This window comes from Octodon degus, unplaced genomic scaffold (genome assembly GCF_000260255.1).
Source record: "Octodon degus isolate 3935 unplaced genomic scaffold, OctDeg1.0 scaffold00169, whole genome shotgun sequence".
Classification (NCBI taxonomy): domain Eukaryota; kingdom Metazoa; phylum Chordata; class Mammalia; order Rodentia; family Octodontidae; genus Octodon; species Octodon degus.
In genome coordinates, this window is record NW_004524745.1 from 1,716,224 (window position 1) to 1,732,670 (window position 16,447).

Here is a 16,447-nt window from a genome sequence, read left to right on the forward strand (position 1 = left end):
TTTCTTTCTTTCTTTCTTTCTTTCTTTCTTTCTTTCTTTCTTTCTTTCTTTCTTTCTTTTTCAGAACTGGGGATTGAACTCCAGCCTTTGTGTTTGCCAGGGACGCGCCTATTCTCCTGAGCTATCTCTCAGCCCCAAGAACTTATTTCTTGCTCCATGATTATAGGAACAGGACAGAAATGGCCTATTGTTATTCTTGCCAGCATTTGGCTTTATCTCCTTCCAGTACCATCTTCCCCTGCCATCCGTTCTATTTTCCTATTGGAGAATAAACTCAGACTTCCTGTTGGTATACTAAGTCAGCAGCTGCTATAGCCCTCTCAGGCCTTTCAGCCTGGTCTACTTCTCCATCCCAGTGGCCTATCAGTTTTTGTGTTGGAGCCTTTGTATTTGAGGGTCCCTCCACTTAAGATTTTCTTTTTTCCTTGATCTGTACCTTATCACTTTTTGCCTCTTAACATTATGAGGAAGCCTCCAAAGAGAAGGGTTCTCATGCTATACTCTGATCTTATTTTCCCTTGATTCCTCACTGAGGGTTGCAGATGCCCATACCAAACTTTACTACTGAAAATATGTACTTTAGCATAATGGTAGCTAGCTCAGTAGCTGGGCTTGGGGAATACAGGAATCAATCGTTGCGTTCAGCCACTTGATATAACTAGTAGCAAGGTATATGTGCATGTGTCAGTGTAAATGGGTGAGTTTTACCCACATTATGTGTTGTGTTACATTTTGTGTATTTATAATTTGTTTTAAGTGTTTTCATGTAGAATTAGCCCAATTCAGTATAATATCACATGAAAATCTGCCTTTACAACTTTGGGAGTTGAAATGAGTCATCAGGTGACTTGACTACTGCTGATGACTTGGATCATGTGAGCCAGAGATATGACGGGTAGGGGCCAGGGAGATGGCTCAGTAGAACAAGTGCTTCCCTGGCAAGTACAAGGGTCTGAGTTCAATCCCTGATTCCACCAAAAAAAAAAAAAAAAAGTAAATCTCATTTACTATGGTAACAAAAAGTAAAATACGTAGAAATAAATTTTTTTAAAAAGGAAATGACAGGTAGAGAAGTACAGAATGAAGACCTTGATTCAGATGAAAAAGGAAACAGTAATGTAAATAAATATTTGACTAGTCAAAATGCTACAGAGTGGTCATGTATACCTGAGCAATCCAATGTTAGAATTAGGCTAGAAAATGTTATTGGATTCTTGCCAGGGATAAAACCTAGATAGAATGTCAACACTATGATTCAGTGTTGGAAATTATTTATAATGGATGATATGCTATAAGATATTTTGAAATATACTAATAATGAAATATAAGTAAAACATATGCATCAGTAATAAAACTCAAAACTATATTTACCATGACACTTGATTATCTGAAATAAAAGCCTTCATAACAGGACTTTATCATTCTAATAGTCAGAATCTAAAGGATTTATAGGGAAGTGACAGATGTGGTATTGAACTTTTATTTATTTATTAAGACAGGATCTAACTGTGCAGTTCAGGCTGGCCTCGAAGTCACTTTGTATCTCAGACTGGCCTCAAACTCACTTGCTACAATCCTCCTGCCTCAGCCTCCCAAATGATAGGATTACAGGTGTGTCACCACACCCAGTGGCATTGAGCTTTTAGAACAATATTGACATTCAAGAGATTGGGTTTCTTTCAAAATTTCCTATGTTTTGATGACAAAAAGACCCCCTGAGAGAGAAAATTTCAACAATTTGGCTGCCATTTGCTCATTTTTTGAAAGCTTTGTTTCAAGCTGCCAAACAATTTATACACCAAACTAATACATAATAATTGACAAACAACTTGTGTCATTTTGTGGTTGTTGAAACTTTTGGCAGTATATGCCAAATAAACCTTCCAGATGTGATATAAAAATGTATACCCTGTTGGATGCACAGTCATTTTACACCTTGAATTTTATTTTCCTGTATTCTTTGGTAGGACGTACTTGACATCTTGCTGGTCTTCCTGTTTTCTTAGAAAGTTCTTGATGTTTCACCTATCTTCACCAGTCTACTCCAGAATTCACTTACAGAATTCTTGGTGCAGATACATATTGTTCTTCCTCTGTTGTAATTGATCATGTATCAATTCAGTCCCAATCTGCTAAGAAAATTTCTTCATGATATTTTGGGGTTGTTATTTTCTTTGTAAACTATGAAACTATGTCTGACATGTTTAGGATTAAAATATAGCTATTGGCCAACACTGTGTTTTAAGTGATATCATAGTTGCTGCATAACTTGTCAATAACATCTACTCCATCTTTCATTTTGTTGTAAAATATGACCATATGTAGCTTCATTTGTGTTGAGGAGTCATCATCAATGTTTGTTTATGTGAGGCCAGCCTGGGCTACATAGTGAGTTCAAGGCCAGCATGAACTATACAGCAAGACCCATTGTGTCTGTTTCTTTTCTATTTTGTCTCTTTGCTAAGACAAAATACCCAACACCCAAAATTAAGGAAGGAAAGGTTTATTTAGCCTACAGTTTGTGGAGGTTTCAGTACCTAACCATTTGTGGTAAGGCACGGGCAACACTTCAAGAGGCAGAAGACAGCAAAAGCAACAAGAGCAAAAGGGGAAAGAAAGTAAGCCTCTCTTCTTCCCTTAGTAGATTATCACCCACTGGGGCACTTATATGTAGCTCTCTCATACCATCTCTGCACCCTCCTCTTGCACAGGATGAGGATGTTTATAAAGTAAGAGCTCTGACCCCCTTCTGATATGTCACCTATTACATCCTGTCTCAAAACAAAGGAAAACCCCACACTTTGGCAGGGATTTAAAAGAAATAATTACACATATACCCCCTATGTGCTATAGGTTTCCTAGGATCTCCCTACTGAAGTGGTGCAGCAGAGTAGAAACCAAGTGTGTGTGTTTCTGGCTCCTTAGTTGGAGGGAGAGGGGATAGAATAATTTAAGAGTTCTTTGTGGACCTGCTGGAATTGAGAAAACTATTGAACTCTTGCTATATCTCACCGTTTTATACTCAGGATTTACCTTATTTTGAGAACTTGTGCTATATTTCCTTGGAGGAAATATTTTTAGATTGTCCTTATTTTAGGTTCTTTAATCAAATTCAGCACTAGCAGGGCAATGTCATCCTTTAGCACAAGAAAGCAAGTCAAAGTCCAAGTATCAACAGCACCATCTTTGCTTAAAATTTCAAGTCTTCTGAAGTTCCCTTTCCCTGAAATGCTTCATCCCTGCAGCCATTAACATTCAACTTTGTGTTCCTAGAATTTAGCCTAGTGTAAGTCATTGCCCAGTAAATATCATTTCTGTGAGTGAATGGGTGTAAAATTCTGTTTGTGGAATGTGGTTTTTGCACGGTTGCTTTTCAACAGCTCTTGTGCAATGCATAGAAATAGCCATCCATTCACAACACTTGTTTTCACAGCTAATGAATCAGTTCCTTTAAAATAGGTAGGTGTAAGTTTTCAGTTTGTCTTGGTTCCACTCCCAGCTTCCTTGGCTTGCTGTGTCCTCTTGCATTCCAGTCACTTCCTCTTTCTCATAAATGTTATGAGCCGCAAAGTTTTTTGTGCCAAATTCAAAAGGAGGAGATACTGTCAGTCCTGTGTTCAGGGAGGACAGCTTCATAGAAGAAGCTTGTTTCAACAGATGAGGGTGGTGAGGTGGGAAGCTTGCTGGGAAACCACGAATTTTGTCTGGAGTTCTGTGGAACTATCCAGGGAGAGGCAAGAAGAGGTCAAGGAGACAGTAATCCATCTATGTCCTGTGGGATGAATGGACAGGTATCTACCATTCACCTGGTATACAGAATAAAAAATGTTTTTTTGCTCAATTTAAAGAAAATACAAAGTAGCTTAAATGTGCAAGTTCTAATGAAGGAATGTTGCTGTCTAGATTCAAGTGTGTGTCGTATTTTCCACCTTGCCCAGTCTCTTACAGAGAGAAGATTAGCAAAAGTAGTATATGCGAGTGGGGTGTGTAGGTTAGAGAGAGCATGAAGACTGGATGGAAGGGGCCGGAGAGATGGCTCAGTAGGATAAGCTCTTGACTGGCAAATGCAAGGATCTGAGTTCAATCCTCGGTTCTGCAAAAAAAAAAAAAAAAAAAAAAAAAAAAAAAAAAAACTGGATGGAGGAGATAACACACACAGTGTCCCTCCAAGGACCTTAGATCATATGATCCTTTTTCTTCTTGTCTTTTAGGCCAGGCTGTTCCTGCAGGATCCCACGTGAGATTGAATCTTCAGACTGGGGCAAGAGAGGTGAAACTCCAGCATGAAGATAAGTTGCAAAATAACTTGAAAGGGCTGAAAAAAGGAAAAAGGTATGGTGTTAAATGTAGGAACTGGTAGGAACTAGTGATGGCGCTAGTTTTGAAATACTGAAAATGTTAACGCAAATTCATGTGGATTTTTAAAATTTGAAATTTAATAGCACAGAATTTGTGATAAATCTGTCAGGGTGATATAAAAGTTTACTTCTACAATCTTTGGAAAGAAACAGTTTGCAAAAGCAAATTGATACTTTAAAAAAGGCTGTAGGGGGAATGCTTAACCTGCTTTAAAAATGAAGCTGTTTTTCCCAGTACTTTAAGAGCACCCATTTGAATCCCAACAATTAATGTGCTGATTACAGATGAGTCATCTATTCATTAAAACAGGCCTGTTAGGCCTTCTGCTTCGCAGTAATACTTCCTTGGTGAACAATAAAATTGCATTTAAAGTCTTTAATTCAGACTAACTTTTCCTCTTGTTAGTCAGTATTAAAACAGGCTTTCTTATAGTACACAAGTAGAAACTATTGCATTCTGCAGTGGTTGGAGGTTGCCTTACTTTTTAATAACCAGTTTAGGTTATTTGATTTTAGAGAATTAACAGTCTCTTTTTGTCTGTTCATTGTTTCAAATTAACAAGTTTTCTTTGCTTGGCATTTCTTGAATGAGGGAAAAGGAGGTTGAGGCATGAGGTGGCAGGAATTGTGAGAATTGTGTGCTGTTTGGTACTTCAGTACAAAAATACCAGCCATGGAGTTTCTGAAACAGGAATCAAAGAGCTAGTTGTTTATAGGTCATATTAAGACTGTTACCTGTTTGGGTCTATAAGCTAAGTTGATTTTTATGTATTTTAAGGATTGAGGAAAACCAAATGAATATTGTTTTATGACTCATGAAAATTATGTGAATTTCATATTTTAGTATTGACAAGTATTTATTGGAAAACAGCCATGCTCATTTTTTTACATATTGTCCAGGGCTACTTTCTGGCTATATGGCAAGTTCAGAAGTTGGAACAGACAGCTCACAAAGTCTAAAATATTATCATACATTGTTACAGATAGTTTTTTCTAAGATATATACATTTGGGGAATTAATAATAGATTGAGTAGGCACCATGCAATCTTCCAATTTCTGTTATTTTAACAAAATTTGCAGTTAGACATGAATCAGAAAGAGCCCTTAGAGACCCAATTCTTACCTGAATCTTTTCCTTGACATACTTGACAAACGGTCATTTAACCAACGCATGTTTTCCTTTAGTCAGGTGGTGGTCACAATGTCACAGAGCGATCTAGTCATATTTGGGCAGCTTTTGCTGTTGGGAGATTCTCCATTATATTGAGGTACAGTGTCTTCCTTATGGTCATCCAGACTGGGAAGAATTTTCCTTTCCCCAATTTCTGCACATGGGATCATACTGGAGTAGGCTAGGTCATATAGTTACTCTTATTATAACCATATAAGAAATAATCATATCATTGTTATGGCCTCTGCCAAACTTTCACCATCTCCAAAACTCACACATACACACACCACCCCTATGTCAGTGTCAAAGTACTTTTGAGAGTTTTTTTCTCATATCTAATCCAAGTTTTATTTTCTAAAGAAACCACTCTATTTTTCCCCCTTGGTTTAAAAGTATTGAGTTAGGAGGTAGGTATGATGGCACATGCCTATAATCTTACCTACTTGTGAGACTAAGGCTAACCAAGTTAATATAGCAAGACCCTATCTCAAAACGTAAGGGTTGGGAATGTAAGTAGGTGGTAAAGCACCTGCCTATTACTTTATTTTTTTTAAACTTTATTTTTATTTTTTTAAATTAATTTTATTTATTTATTTATGTGTGTGTGTGTGTGTGTGTGTGGCCAGCTCAGCCCACCTGGGGGCGGGGCTGGCTGGCATGTGGTGCTGGGGGATTGAACCGCGGTCCCTGTGCTTTGCTAAGCTTGTTCTAAGTAGGTGCTTTAGACCACTGAGCCATCTCACCAGCCCCCTATTACTTTATATGCAAGGCCCTGAATTTGCTTCCCCAAACTCCCTTTACCCTCAAACAGGAAAAGCAGAGCTATGCATGGGGTCTGCAGAGGCATTATAAAGGAGAATAACTTATTCTCATTACTGCCTTTTCTCTCCTTTGGAGCATTTCTGGAACCTCTGTTCTGGAATGGTCTCCATAATAAGCCAGACATTTCTTCTTCCTTTTACGTAGTTATAGCCAATGGGAAAACAAGTTGAACAGAAGTCTAAAGGCATTGACAAGGTGGCATGGTGTTGTGAGCTCCCTGAGAACATCTCTGATGAGGTTGGGTACATGTGAAAGGGAATGTGCTTTTGTGTGTGTACTTGGGGCTGAGAGTTATGTGTCTAAGAGTAGTGAGGATGTATGGTCCAGAGAATGGGACAATTATTTGAATGCAACATTATGTTTAATAGATTAACCTGTGGTTGACATATGAGTAAGTACTCAATAAATGAGAATAATTAGCTATTATTAATTAGTTTAGAAGGTTCAAGGCTTAGAGAAAAACAAGAGTTTTTCTCAGAGCCCTAAAGGGTCTGATTAATCAAAGACCAGAGGGGTAGAGTAATGAGTACATGTCTCTTTCATGAAAGCCAAGATATGAGATCTGGGATCTTAGACTATACAATTGACATGCTTGTCCTCCCCTGAAACACAGCACAGCAGGACAATAGCCCCTTCTCTTTTGTTGTATTTTAAGACAGGGTTACAGGGTATACAGAGTCTTATTGGGTAGATCGAGCTCATAGTGTTCCTCCTGTTTACAGCCCCCCAAGTGCTGGGATTATAGGTGCACACCACTACGCCCAATCTCAATTTCAGTCTCAGCGTGCCCCGGGGCAGAGCCAGCACAGCAGGCCTTTGGATCAAACTTCCCGCCCCTGCATCTGCCTAAGCAAGTGCTTTAATCCATTGAGCTATCTGGCTGGCCCACAGTAGCCCCTTCTACCCCACCTCTGAAGTCTTCACCTAGTCATAGCCAGACAGTCTTGTCAAGTACATTCCATAGTCCACATTTCCACTTACCCACATCACCTCTATTCTTACTTCTCTTCATGGAACTAAATTGAGAGCTACTGGTGAGACTCCCACCACCCCAGTGGATGTCTTCTCTCCAAGCTAGATAATACATGTTGCCTGGATCTGCTGTAGAGGTCATCATGAGGATATTACTCTAGTCCCTGCAGGTTCTTGAGATTACGGCTACATTTGTGCCATACTTCCCTTGGAGGCTAGCCATGGTAGGTAGCTGGCCTTGATTCTACTCCAGGGCATCTCAGATCCTTTTCTTTGTCAGGCTGATATATACCTCTTGCCTCTCCTCTGAGCTTCAAATGTTGGTCTTAAGGTATAAATCTGTCCAACTCATTTTTGTAAAGAGGCTCTTATTAAATCAGGTCAGGTACATTCTAGAGGACTCAGTTATGTGGCATCCCTATCCCTGAATGATACAAATAAGGGTGCATTTTACACCCTGTCCCTGCACCCTTTGCCTTCTAGAATACCCTGCTCTCGAATATGTGCAAAGAACAGCATGACACAGATATTCCAGGTTCATTGCTGCCAACACCTGGCTATAAGCTCTCTGTTCAGGGTGGGGTTTTGTCTTTCCTGTGGCCTTTCTTCCTCTTCTGTGAAGTAACCCCAACTTCAGCTGTGTCTTTCTACCTTAATATCAAGGGAAGTTTGCTCTATTAGACTACTGACTGACTGAAGACAAATATATAGCAGAGCAGATTATACCTGGGTTGGTATACTTACCTTAGCTAGCTACCTAGGGCACTTTCTTTCTTAGGGAACATCATGCCTTTCTCTTGACTCTTGGTTTCCTTTTTGGCAGACTGGATATCAACACCAATACCTATACGTCTCAGGACCTCAAGAGCGCACTGGCCAAATTCAAAGAGGGAGCACGGAGAGAGAGTGCAAAGGAAGATGAGGTATGCCTTTTTAGTCTGTGTAAGCCTGAAGGATGGTCTTAGTTTCTTGTTTTTGCAGTGTAGAGTTTGAATCCTGGGCCTTGTGTAAGCTAGGCAAGTACTTTATCTCTGAGCTACATACTAGGTCCTTTTGAAAGTTTATTTTAAGATAACATCTACCTAAGTTGCCGGGCCTGGTCTAGAATTTGTAATCCTATTCTGACTAACTGGCACTACACAAGTATACCATTGTACCTGACTTGCCTTGGTGCTTTTGTCTGGGAGGAAGTCACTTTTTCTAAAGATTTTGGAATAAACATGGTATAAGTGTATTTCAAAATAATTAGAATAACTGTAAGTGACAAATAAGAAACCCTTTACAAAAAAACCACCACAACAAAAGAAGCCAGCTAGGTATGGTGATGCATACCTGTAATTCCAGCACTGTGGAAGGCTGACCCAGGAGGACTACAAATTTGAGCCTAGCCTGGGCAATTTAGCAAATAGCAAGACCCTTCCTTAAAATAAAAAAGGACCACAGATGTAGCTGAGTGTGAGCGAAGGTCTTGGATTCACTCCTTAGTAACATAAAACAAACAAAACTGTGCTAGAAGCATTTTTGTATAATTTAGGTTAGGACCTTACTTTCGAACTACAGATTTCAGAAAAATTGTAGCATAGTGCCAAGGTGGCTTCACACTCCATTGTCATAGATAGGACTAGGATAAAAGGAGATTACAACTCAGAGGCAGCCTCTACTGGGATTAGATACAAACTTGTTCCAAAAGAATAAAGGAGCTGGACCAGGAAGGAAGAAACTTGGATCTTTGTTCTTAGAGCATATAGCAAATGTATCCTTTGTGGACCTCAGGTTTCTTAAATATAAAAGTGACTGGAACAAGAGGATGACTTAGGTTTCCCCCAGTTCTAATTTTCTGCATGACCTAAGGGAATGAGAAGGAAAAAGAGACAAAATCATAGCATAGCTCCTTGGTTATCTCTCTGGTGGTTCACAGGTGCAGACTATATCAGGAAGAAGTCCTGCTTTTAGATGGATCCTGAGCTTATGTAATAGCCAGAGAATGGCACAAATCATTTTTTTTTTACCAAGTCCTTCAGTCCCTGAAAGAACCTCATCTGATGGCCAAAGACATTTCTTCCTTCTTCTTTCTCATCATCCCTTTTGCCTTTGTCTTCCTCTCTATTCTCTCCCCGAGCCTTAAAAGGACAGCACCAGTTCCTTATGGAAAAAGCCTGAGGTCTTTCAGATGCTTTAGAACTAAGTATTTTCTGAGACAAATGGACCTCTGTAGGGGGCCTGTTATTGATCTGTTTAAGACATGATGATATATAAGCCAAGTCTGTGTGCCTCATCTTACCAAAGTCATATATCTGCCATGGAGAGTATGTGTTGCGGGAACCGAGAAGAGGGTGGTGACAGCAACAGCAATCGGTGAAGGAAACCCATGCATGAAATTACATGCTCAAGTAGATGTATTAGCTGGGGAAGTAGGAGGGGAGAGGCAAAGCAGATCTGCTAGCTGGTGAAGGCAAGGGCCGGGGAAAAGAGAGTGCATATCTAGGTGCCTGCCACAGGGATTGGTGCTTCACTGGCCCAGGCATGGGCTCCTTCCCACTTGTCGCCCCTTTTATCATGGGCACCTTGTGGTTGATGGGAACATAGAAGTCCCTCAGTTCAGTATCTTCTCTGTGAATGGAAGACCCACTTAACCCTTTTCACTTTTCTTTGAAGTACAAGTGGATTTTACTTCCTCATGTAATAGCATTTTCCTCTCATAATTCAGTTGTAGAAAAGTATGAATATTTATATAAGGATTTGAAAAATGTAAAAGAAAAAAAATAGTTAAAAGTTTTCAGTTGCTGATTTTTGCAATTTAAAAATGTCCTTTCCCCTCACGAGAGGATACCAGGCTAGTACTTAAATTCAAAATCCTAGTACCTGCCGATTTGAGCCACCTGCCCACTCTTATGTTCTGCTGTCATGTTCTTTTCTCTTACTTCTGTGGAGCTTCATGTTGTTATCTCCTTTATTGAGGTTGCTGGGTCCCAAGGCCCTTCTGCTTTCATTTGGAGCCTGTCTGGCCTGATAGGACTCTGTTCATTGCCAATGTGCTGTCTACACTGAGTCTGGGACTGGCAAATAAATTGACTCAAAATAAATTTGGGAATTCCTTACATGTTTAAAGTGTCTGGCTACAGATGCCATCATTACTTTTAACAACCATCCTGTGTGATGTCTTTAAGTACAGGATGGTATGTTTACTATTTATAAAGACGTTATCAGATAGGGACCATACCTCTCAATTAATGTGGTTCTTGGATTGAACTGTTTTGTGAAAAAGAGCATCAGTTCCATTTTATCAGGGGATATCTTAGTTTGGTGAAAAGTTCCTTGCTTTTCAGGAAATCTCTGTCTCATTCAATAGATTTGGGTTGTTAGGTTGAATTTTACCTATTTATCCCTCTGTTATAATGCATACTGTTAATGCTTTAAGTCTTAACATGTCAGCTATTATTCACCTATGTCTTACTGTAATGGTTGATATAATGTGTCAACCTGAGAAGTTTGGACATTTAACTCTTTGGGGGACCAAAGCCCTTACTTGGTAAACACCTTGAGCTGTGGAAGAGGAGGGCAAAGCGATGGTGTGGCTGGGAGAAAAAGGCTTGCTTTCTTCCCTTTTGCTCTTGCTGCTTTTGCTGTCTTCTGCCACCATACACTGTTGCCCCTGTGCCATGCTACTCTGCCTTGGAGCTAGCTCATTATGGAATAAAACTTCCACAAACTGTGAACTAACTAAACCTTTCCTTCCTTAATTTTGGGTGTTGCATATTTTGTCTCAGTAATGAGAAAAATGTAACCAAGACACTTACCTGTTGTTACATAGATACATACCTACATACAATTATTTATTTGAGACAGAGTCTTTCAGTGTAGTTCAGGCTGGCCTTGACCTCACTATGTATGATTGAGACACTAATATAAAAAAATAGTGTCAGGTACTACTACAGTAACAAAAGAAGAAAAGGATAAAGAATTTTACATATAAACTGTTGGACAAACTCTGTAGTAACAAGAAGCTGTCCAGAATTAGCACAGCAAAAGTGGGGAACTGCAGTGGGGAACATTACCTAGCTTTTTACATTAGCTTTTGTATCCCACACAAAGAAGGCAGACCAGAATAGTCTCTGAAAACTAAATTATCATTGGGACCCCAGCCTACAGAAGTCAGAGCCAGTACACCAAGACTAAATTGCCTATTGAAAGAGAAAATGAAAAAGAATCCAGAGTCCTACAAGTTAATACTCAAAATTTTCAAAACATAATTGAACTTTGCTCATTTTACTAAGAAAATCATAGCCTGAATTAGGAAAGCCAAATAATAGGTGCCATTGTTTATCAAATTCCTATGCTGTAGTCAAGGTTTGTGAGGGGATAGATTTAATATAGGACACACAATTTTTTTTTCTTCTTTTTGTCTTTTTGAGGCAGGGTCTTGCTATACAGTTCAAGCTGGCCTTGAGCTCACTTTGTAACCCAGTCTGGTCTTGAACTTGAAACAATCCTTCTGCCTCAGCCTTCTGAGTGCTGAAATTATAGGTGTGTGCCACCATACCTGGCTTGACACATAATTTATAGAATTATTTTTTTTATTCACCCAAAAAGTCAAATACAGAGGAGTACAAGAGATCTGTCCACATGCTAGAGACCCAAAGAATCCAGATAAGGATTGGATCCCTTGACAACGTCCTCCACAAGTCCAGCTGATGACCTAGAGCCCACAACAATATCTCACGCAGTCTGTATCAAGATCTGCACTGGGAAGTCCCAATGATGGAAGCCAGAAAATCTGTGCCAAGGGGATGAAGGATCTGTGCCCTCAGGCTGAGGGATCCGCACTGGAGCCAGGAAGCAATGCTCAAAGTAAAGACCAGAGCTCCCCTGAAGAGAACCACAGCTATCTTCAGCAACAGCTAGGACCCGAGCTCCTCTCACAATAAGAACTGAGTTCATATCAGGAAAACCAGCATGACAAGCTTCTCCAGCAACAGCATCCCCTCTGGTTCTCCTTTTATGCTGTTTACAACAATTCTCAGGTGGGCCTCCACGTGAAGAAACATGCTGACTAGGTTCAGCTGGGTGTTTCAAGTTGACCATTAATTAATCCATATGTCCTGTCCTGTCCCTAGTATGATGTTATATGGACGTGGAGCCTTTGGGACATAATTAGAATTAGGTGAGATTATGGGAGCTGGGCCCACAATACAGTTTTAATGTTCTTATAATAAGTAGAAGAGAAGCCAAGCATGGTACCAGGCACATACATGTAGTCCCAGCATTGTGGAAGGCTGAGGCAGGAGAATTGCAAGTCGGAGCCCAGCCTGGGCAACTTATAGAGTGCAAGATCCTATCACAAAATAAAAATTAAAAAATGGCTAGGAATGTAGCTTAGTGTGAAGGCCTTTGTTTCAATCCCCAGTACCAACACACACACACACACACACACACACACACACACACACACAAAGTATAAGGGGGAGGGAGCAATATTCCAGCAACATGTGAAGACAGATAGCTCAAAGGTGGCTTTCTTCTTTTTTTTTTAATGTAGTTAGTACAGGGTCTACAGGGTCTCACTGCACAGATTGGACTCTAGTGATCCTCCTGTTTTTAGCCTCCCAAGTGCTGGGATTACAGGCTCACAACACTATGCCCAGTGTCAATCATTGTGTCAGTGTGTCCAGGGGTGGGTCTGGCACAGCACACGAGGGGATTCTGCATCTGCCTAAGCAGGCACTTTAGTCTGCTGAGCTATCTGGCCGGCCCTTGAAGGTGGCTTGCTCCAAGCTATGTCAAGTTGTTGTTGTTGTTGTTGTTGTTGTTTGTCTTTTTAAGAAAAGGTCCCACTATGCAGTTTAGGCTGGCCTTGATGTCACTTTTTAGCCCATGCTGGTCTCAACTCTCAAGAATCTTCCTGCTTCAGCCTCCTGAATGTTTTGGGATTACAGGCATGCACCACCACACCCAACTAGGCCAAGGTTCTTTATCAGGAATTGAATTGACCAACATCTAGATCTTGGACTTCCTAGCCTGAGCAACTGTGAGAAGTAAATGTGTGTTGTTTAAGCCACCCACTCTGTGGTATATTGTTACTGCAGCCTGCATAAAGACAAATACTGACACTGTTATGACTCAGAACTTGGAATTATCTATCAAGAATTTTAAAGCAGGGGCTGGTGAGATGGCTCAGTGGTCTAAAGCACCTACTTAGAACAAGCTTAGCAAAGCAGAGGGACCACGGTTCGATCCCCCAGCACCACATGCCAGCCAGCCTCGCCCCCTGGTGGGCCGAGCTGGCCACACACACACACACACACACACACACACACACACAAATAAATTAAAAAAAAAAAAAACTTTAAAAAAAAGAATTTTAAAGCAGCTGCCCTAAAACTGATTCACTAAATAATTGTTTGAAACAAATGAAAAAGCAGCAAAGAAATAAAAGATACTTTTGAAGAACCAAATGAGCTGGATATGGTGATGCATGCCTGTAATCCCAGCACTTGGAAGGCTGAAAGAGGAGGATCACCATGAGTTCATAGCTAGCCTGAATTACATAGTGAGACCCTTTAAAAAAAAAATTGAAACAGAAATTTAAAAAAAACAAATGGAATTACAATAGTCTTCTCTCTCCTCTGGAGAGATCATGTTCTGACATCCACTGGTTACGTGCAACAACCATAGACAGTAATGAATTTGTGTGTGTGTGTGTGTGTGTATTCTGGTTTTTTTTTTCAATGCATACACACCTATAATAAAAAATAACAATAGAAAAGAATTCTACAGTAGGATGGAGTAACCATCTAAAGATTGATAAAGCATATGTTTATTCTAGTAAAGATGGACAGGAGAGGCAATGGAGCATTAACAGCAAAATTTGAAAAGTTTATTAAGAGAAGATGAGAGAAAACTTAGATAAAGGATCTTATTAAGCAATAAAAGGTGGTTAATAGAGTTAGACAAAAATAACAGAAAAGAACAAAAAAGAAAACTTAAGAAGAAAACAGAAATAAAAACAAAACAAAAAAATTAAAATTAAAAATAAAGGGAAAAAACCCAACCCCCACCCCATGAAGGAAAAACGAAATGAGTTTTGAAGAAAAGAAAAAAAGCAGTAAGTTTTAAAAAAAAATTCCTTTGTAATTTTTTTGAATTAATGGTTTCTTTCCAGGGTCTTGGAATCCAGCAAGTCAGGGTTTTTTTTACCTATCTTTATAGCTTGTGGGTTTGTACAGTATCCCTGTGCTCTACAGGACCCTCTATATACTTACTCCAGGGCATGTCCTTGCTCACTTTGGTAGTTAGAGAAAGCAATAAGATCAACAGTCTCTGGTGTAGATAGCAGGGCACTAGGTTCAAGCAAACTGCTGGACTTAATGTAAGCACTTTTAGACCTAGGCACCTCTGAAAGCCACATGTTGGACCTGGCTTCTCACTGTGAAGGAGAGGGCCTCTGTCTCCTTCTTTGCCTGAGCTTAAAGTTCTCAGAGGACCCTATGTCTCGCCCATACCTTCTCCATGACTGTCTCTTGTTTGTGACCATCTCCCACCCAGTTTATTGTGGTAAGCTCAAGTCAACAACTTCGGACAATTGCCAGTTGTGCTGATAACTCACTACTATTATAGACTACTGGACTATATTGGATTACTTTGCTGAATTCATGCACCTACAATATATGAATGGCAATGGAATACCCATCTCTGACAAAAGTAAACAAAAAGGGGGGGCTATAAATGAAGGTCCATTTTATAGTGAAAAAATATATATCTGTATGTACAAAATAGTATAGATATACAGCTACTTTCTCTTAGTGAGAACATTTTGAACTAATAGTGTTTAGACAAGATATCATGTCTGCATCTTGTACTATGAATAACTACTACAAGCACAGCAATATGTATTAATTATTATAACTGTCCTACTAACCTGTTTTGAAACTGTCTCATTGCAACTTCTTTCTCAATAAAATTAATATAAAAAGTAAGTAAATGAAAATACCCCCCAAAATAAAGATAAGTATAAAGAGAAAAGTAACACAATTAGAGTTTTGTATATTATACTAAAAATGATAAAATTTTGATACCTGTTACTTAGGTATATTTTTGTTGTTGTTTGTTTATCTTTTGAGACAGGGTCTCACTGCAGTTCGGGCTCTTCTGAACTCACTGTGTAGCACAGGTTGGCCTCAAACTCACAGCGATTCTCTTGCCTCGGCTTCCCAAGTGCTAGGATTTCAGATGTGCACTGCCACACCTGGCTAGGTATATTGTAATACTTAGAACATTAATGTTTTTTTTAAAAACACATAAACTTGAGGCTGGGATATAGCTCAGTGACACAGAGCTTGCCTAACATGCTCAAGCCCCTAGATGTAGTTGCCAACACTGCAGAAATAAACAAGTTAACAATAACAACAAAACAAATCCCCAAATCTGGAGTATATAGACATATATACTCAAAACACTGTAGATAAATCAAAATGGAATTCTGTGATGTGTACTTTACTTTGCCATGGGAAGGAAAAAAAAATTTAAAAAGACCACACAAAACACAACATAGAAGGAGCAAAGACTAAAGTGGCAAGTTCTAGTTTATAAATAATTACATTAAAATATAGAGATCTGAATATACCAATTTAAAATAGAATCACAAAAAGTAGAATTATCATAATAGATTTCTAGATGACCCAAATATATGTTCTATATAAGAAACTCATGCAAACATGGGAAGTAGATAGAAAGTAAAATAATTAAAAGTATATAATTTTTTTAAAGCAAGAGTAGCTATACTGACATCAGATAAAGTCGATTTTAGAGCAGGGAAAATGATTAGCAACAAAAAGAATATTACATAATGAAAAAAGTGTCAACCCACTAAAATATGTGGTCATCCTAAATTTTGGCCATGCCAAACTTCTGTTTGTATATCAATATACTTGCAGAACTGAAAGAAACAGACATTCATAATTGTATTTGGGAACTTCAGTATACTTTTCTTAGAATTTCCAGAACTACTAGAAGGAAATAAGCAAAGATATGAAAGAACTGAACTCTACCATCAACCAGAATGATTTAGTTGAAATTTATGAAACATTCCATTTAACAGTAGTCTCATATGCCTTTGTTCAAGTGTCC

At 39.1% G+C, this 16,447-nt stretch overlaps 1 protein-coding gene across 6 annotated transcripts in view; it reads left to right on the top strand.

Annotated features, from left to right (window-relative positions):
- Sil1 (SIL1 nucleotide exchange factor) overlaps window positions 1–16,447 on the top strand; it is a 269,715-nt gene that overhangs the window by 169,706 nt on the left and 83,562 nt on the right. For all 6 annotated transcript variants that reach the window (XM_023703384.1, XM_023703385.1, XM_023703382.1 and 3 more), the window contains 2 exons: window positions 4,212–4,332; window positions 8,148–8,247. In XM_023703384.1, coding sequence (XP_023559152.1) covers window positions 4,212–4,332; window positions 8,148–8,247 — 221 coding nt within the window. The remainder of the gene's footprint in view (window positions 1–4,211; window positions 4,333–8,147; window positions 8,248–16,447) is intronic.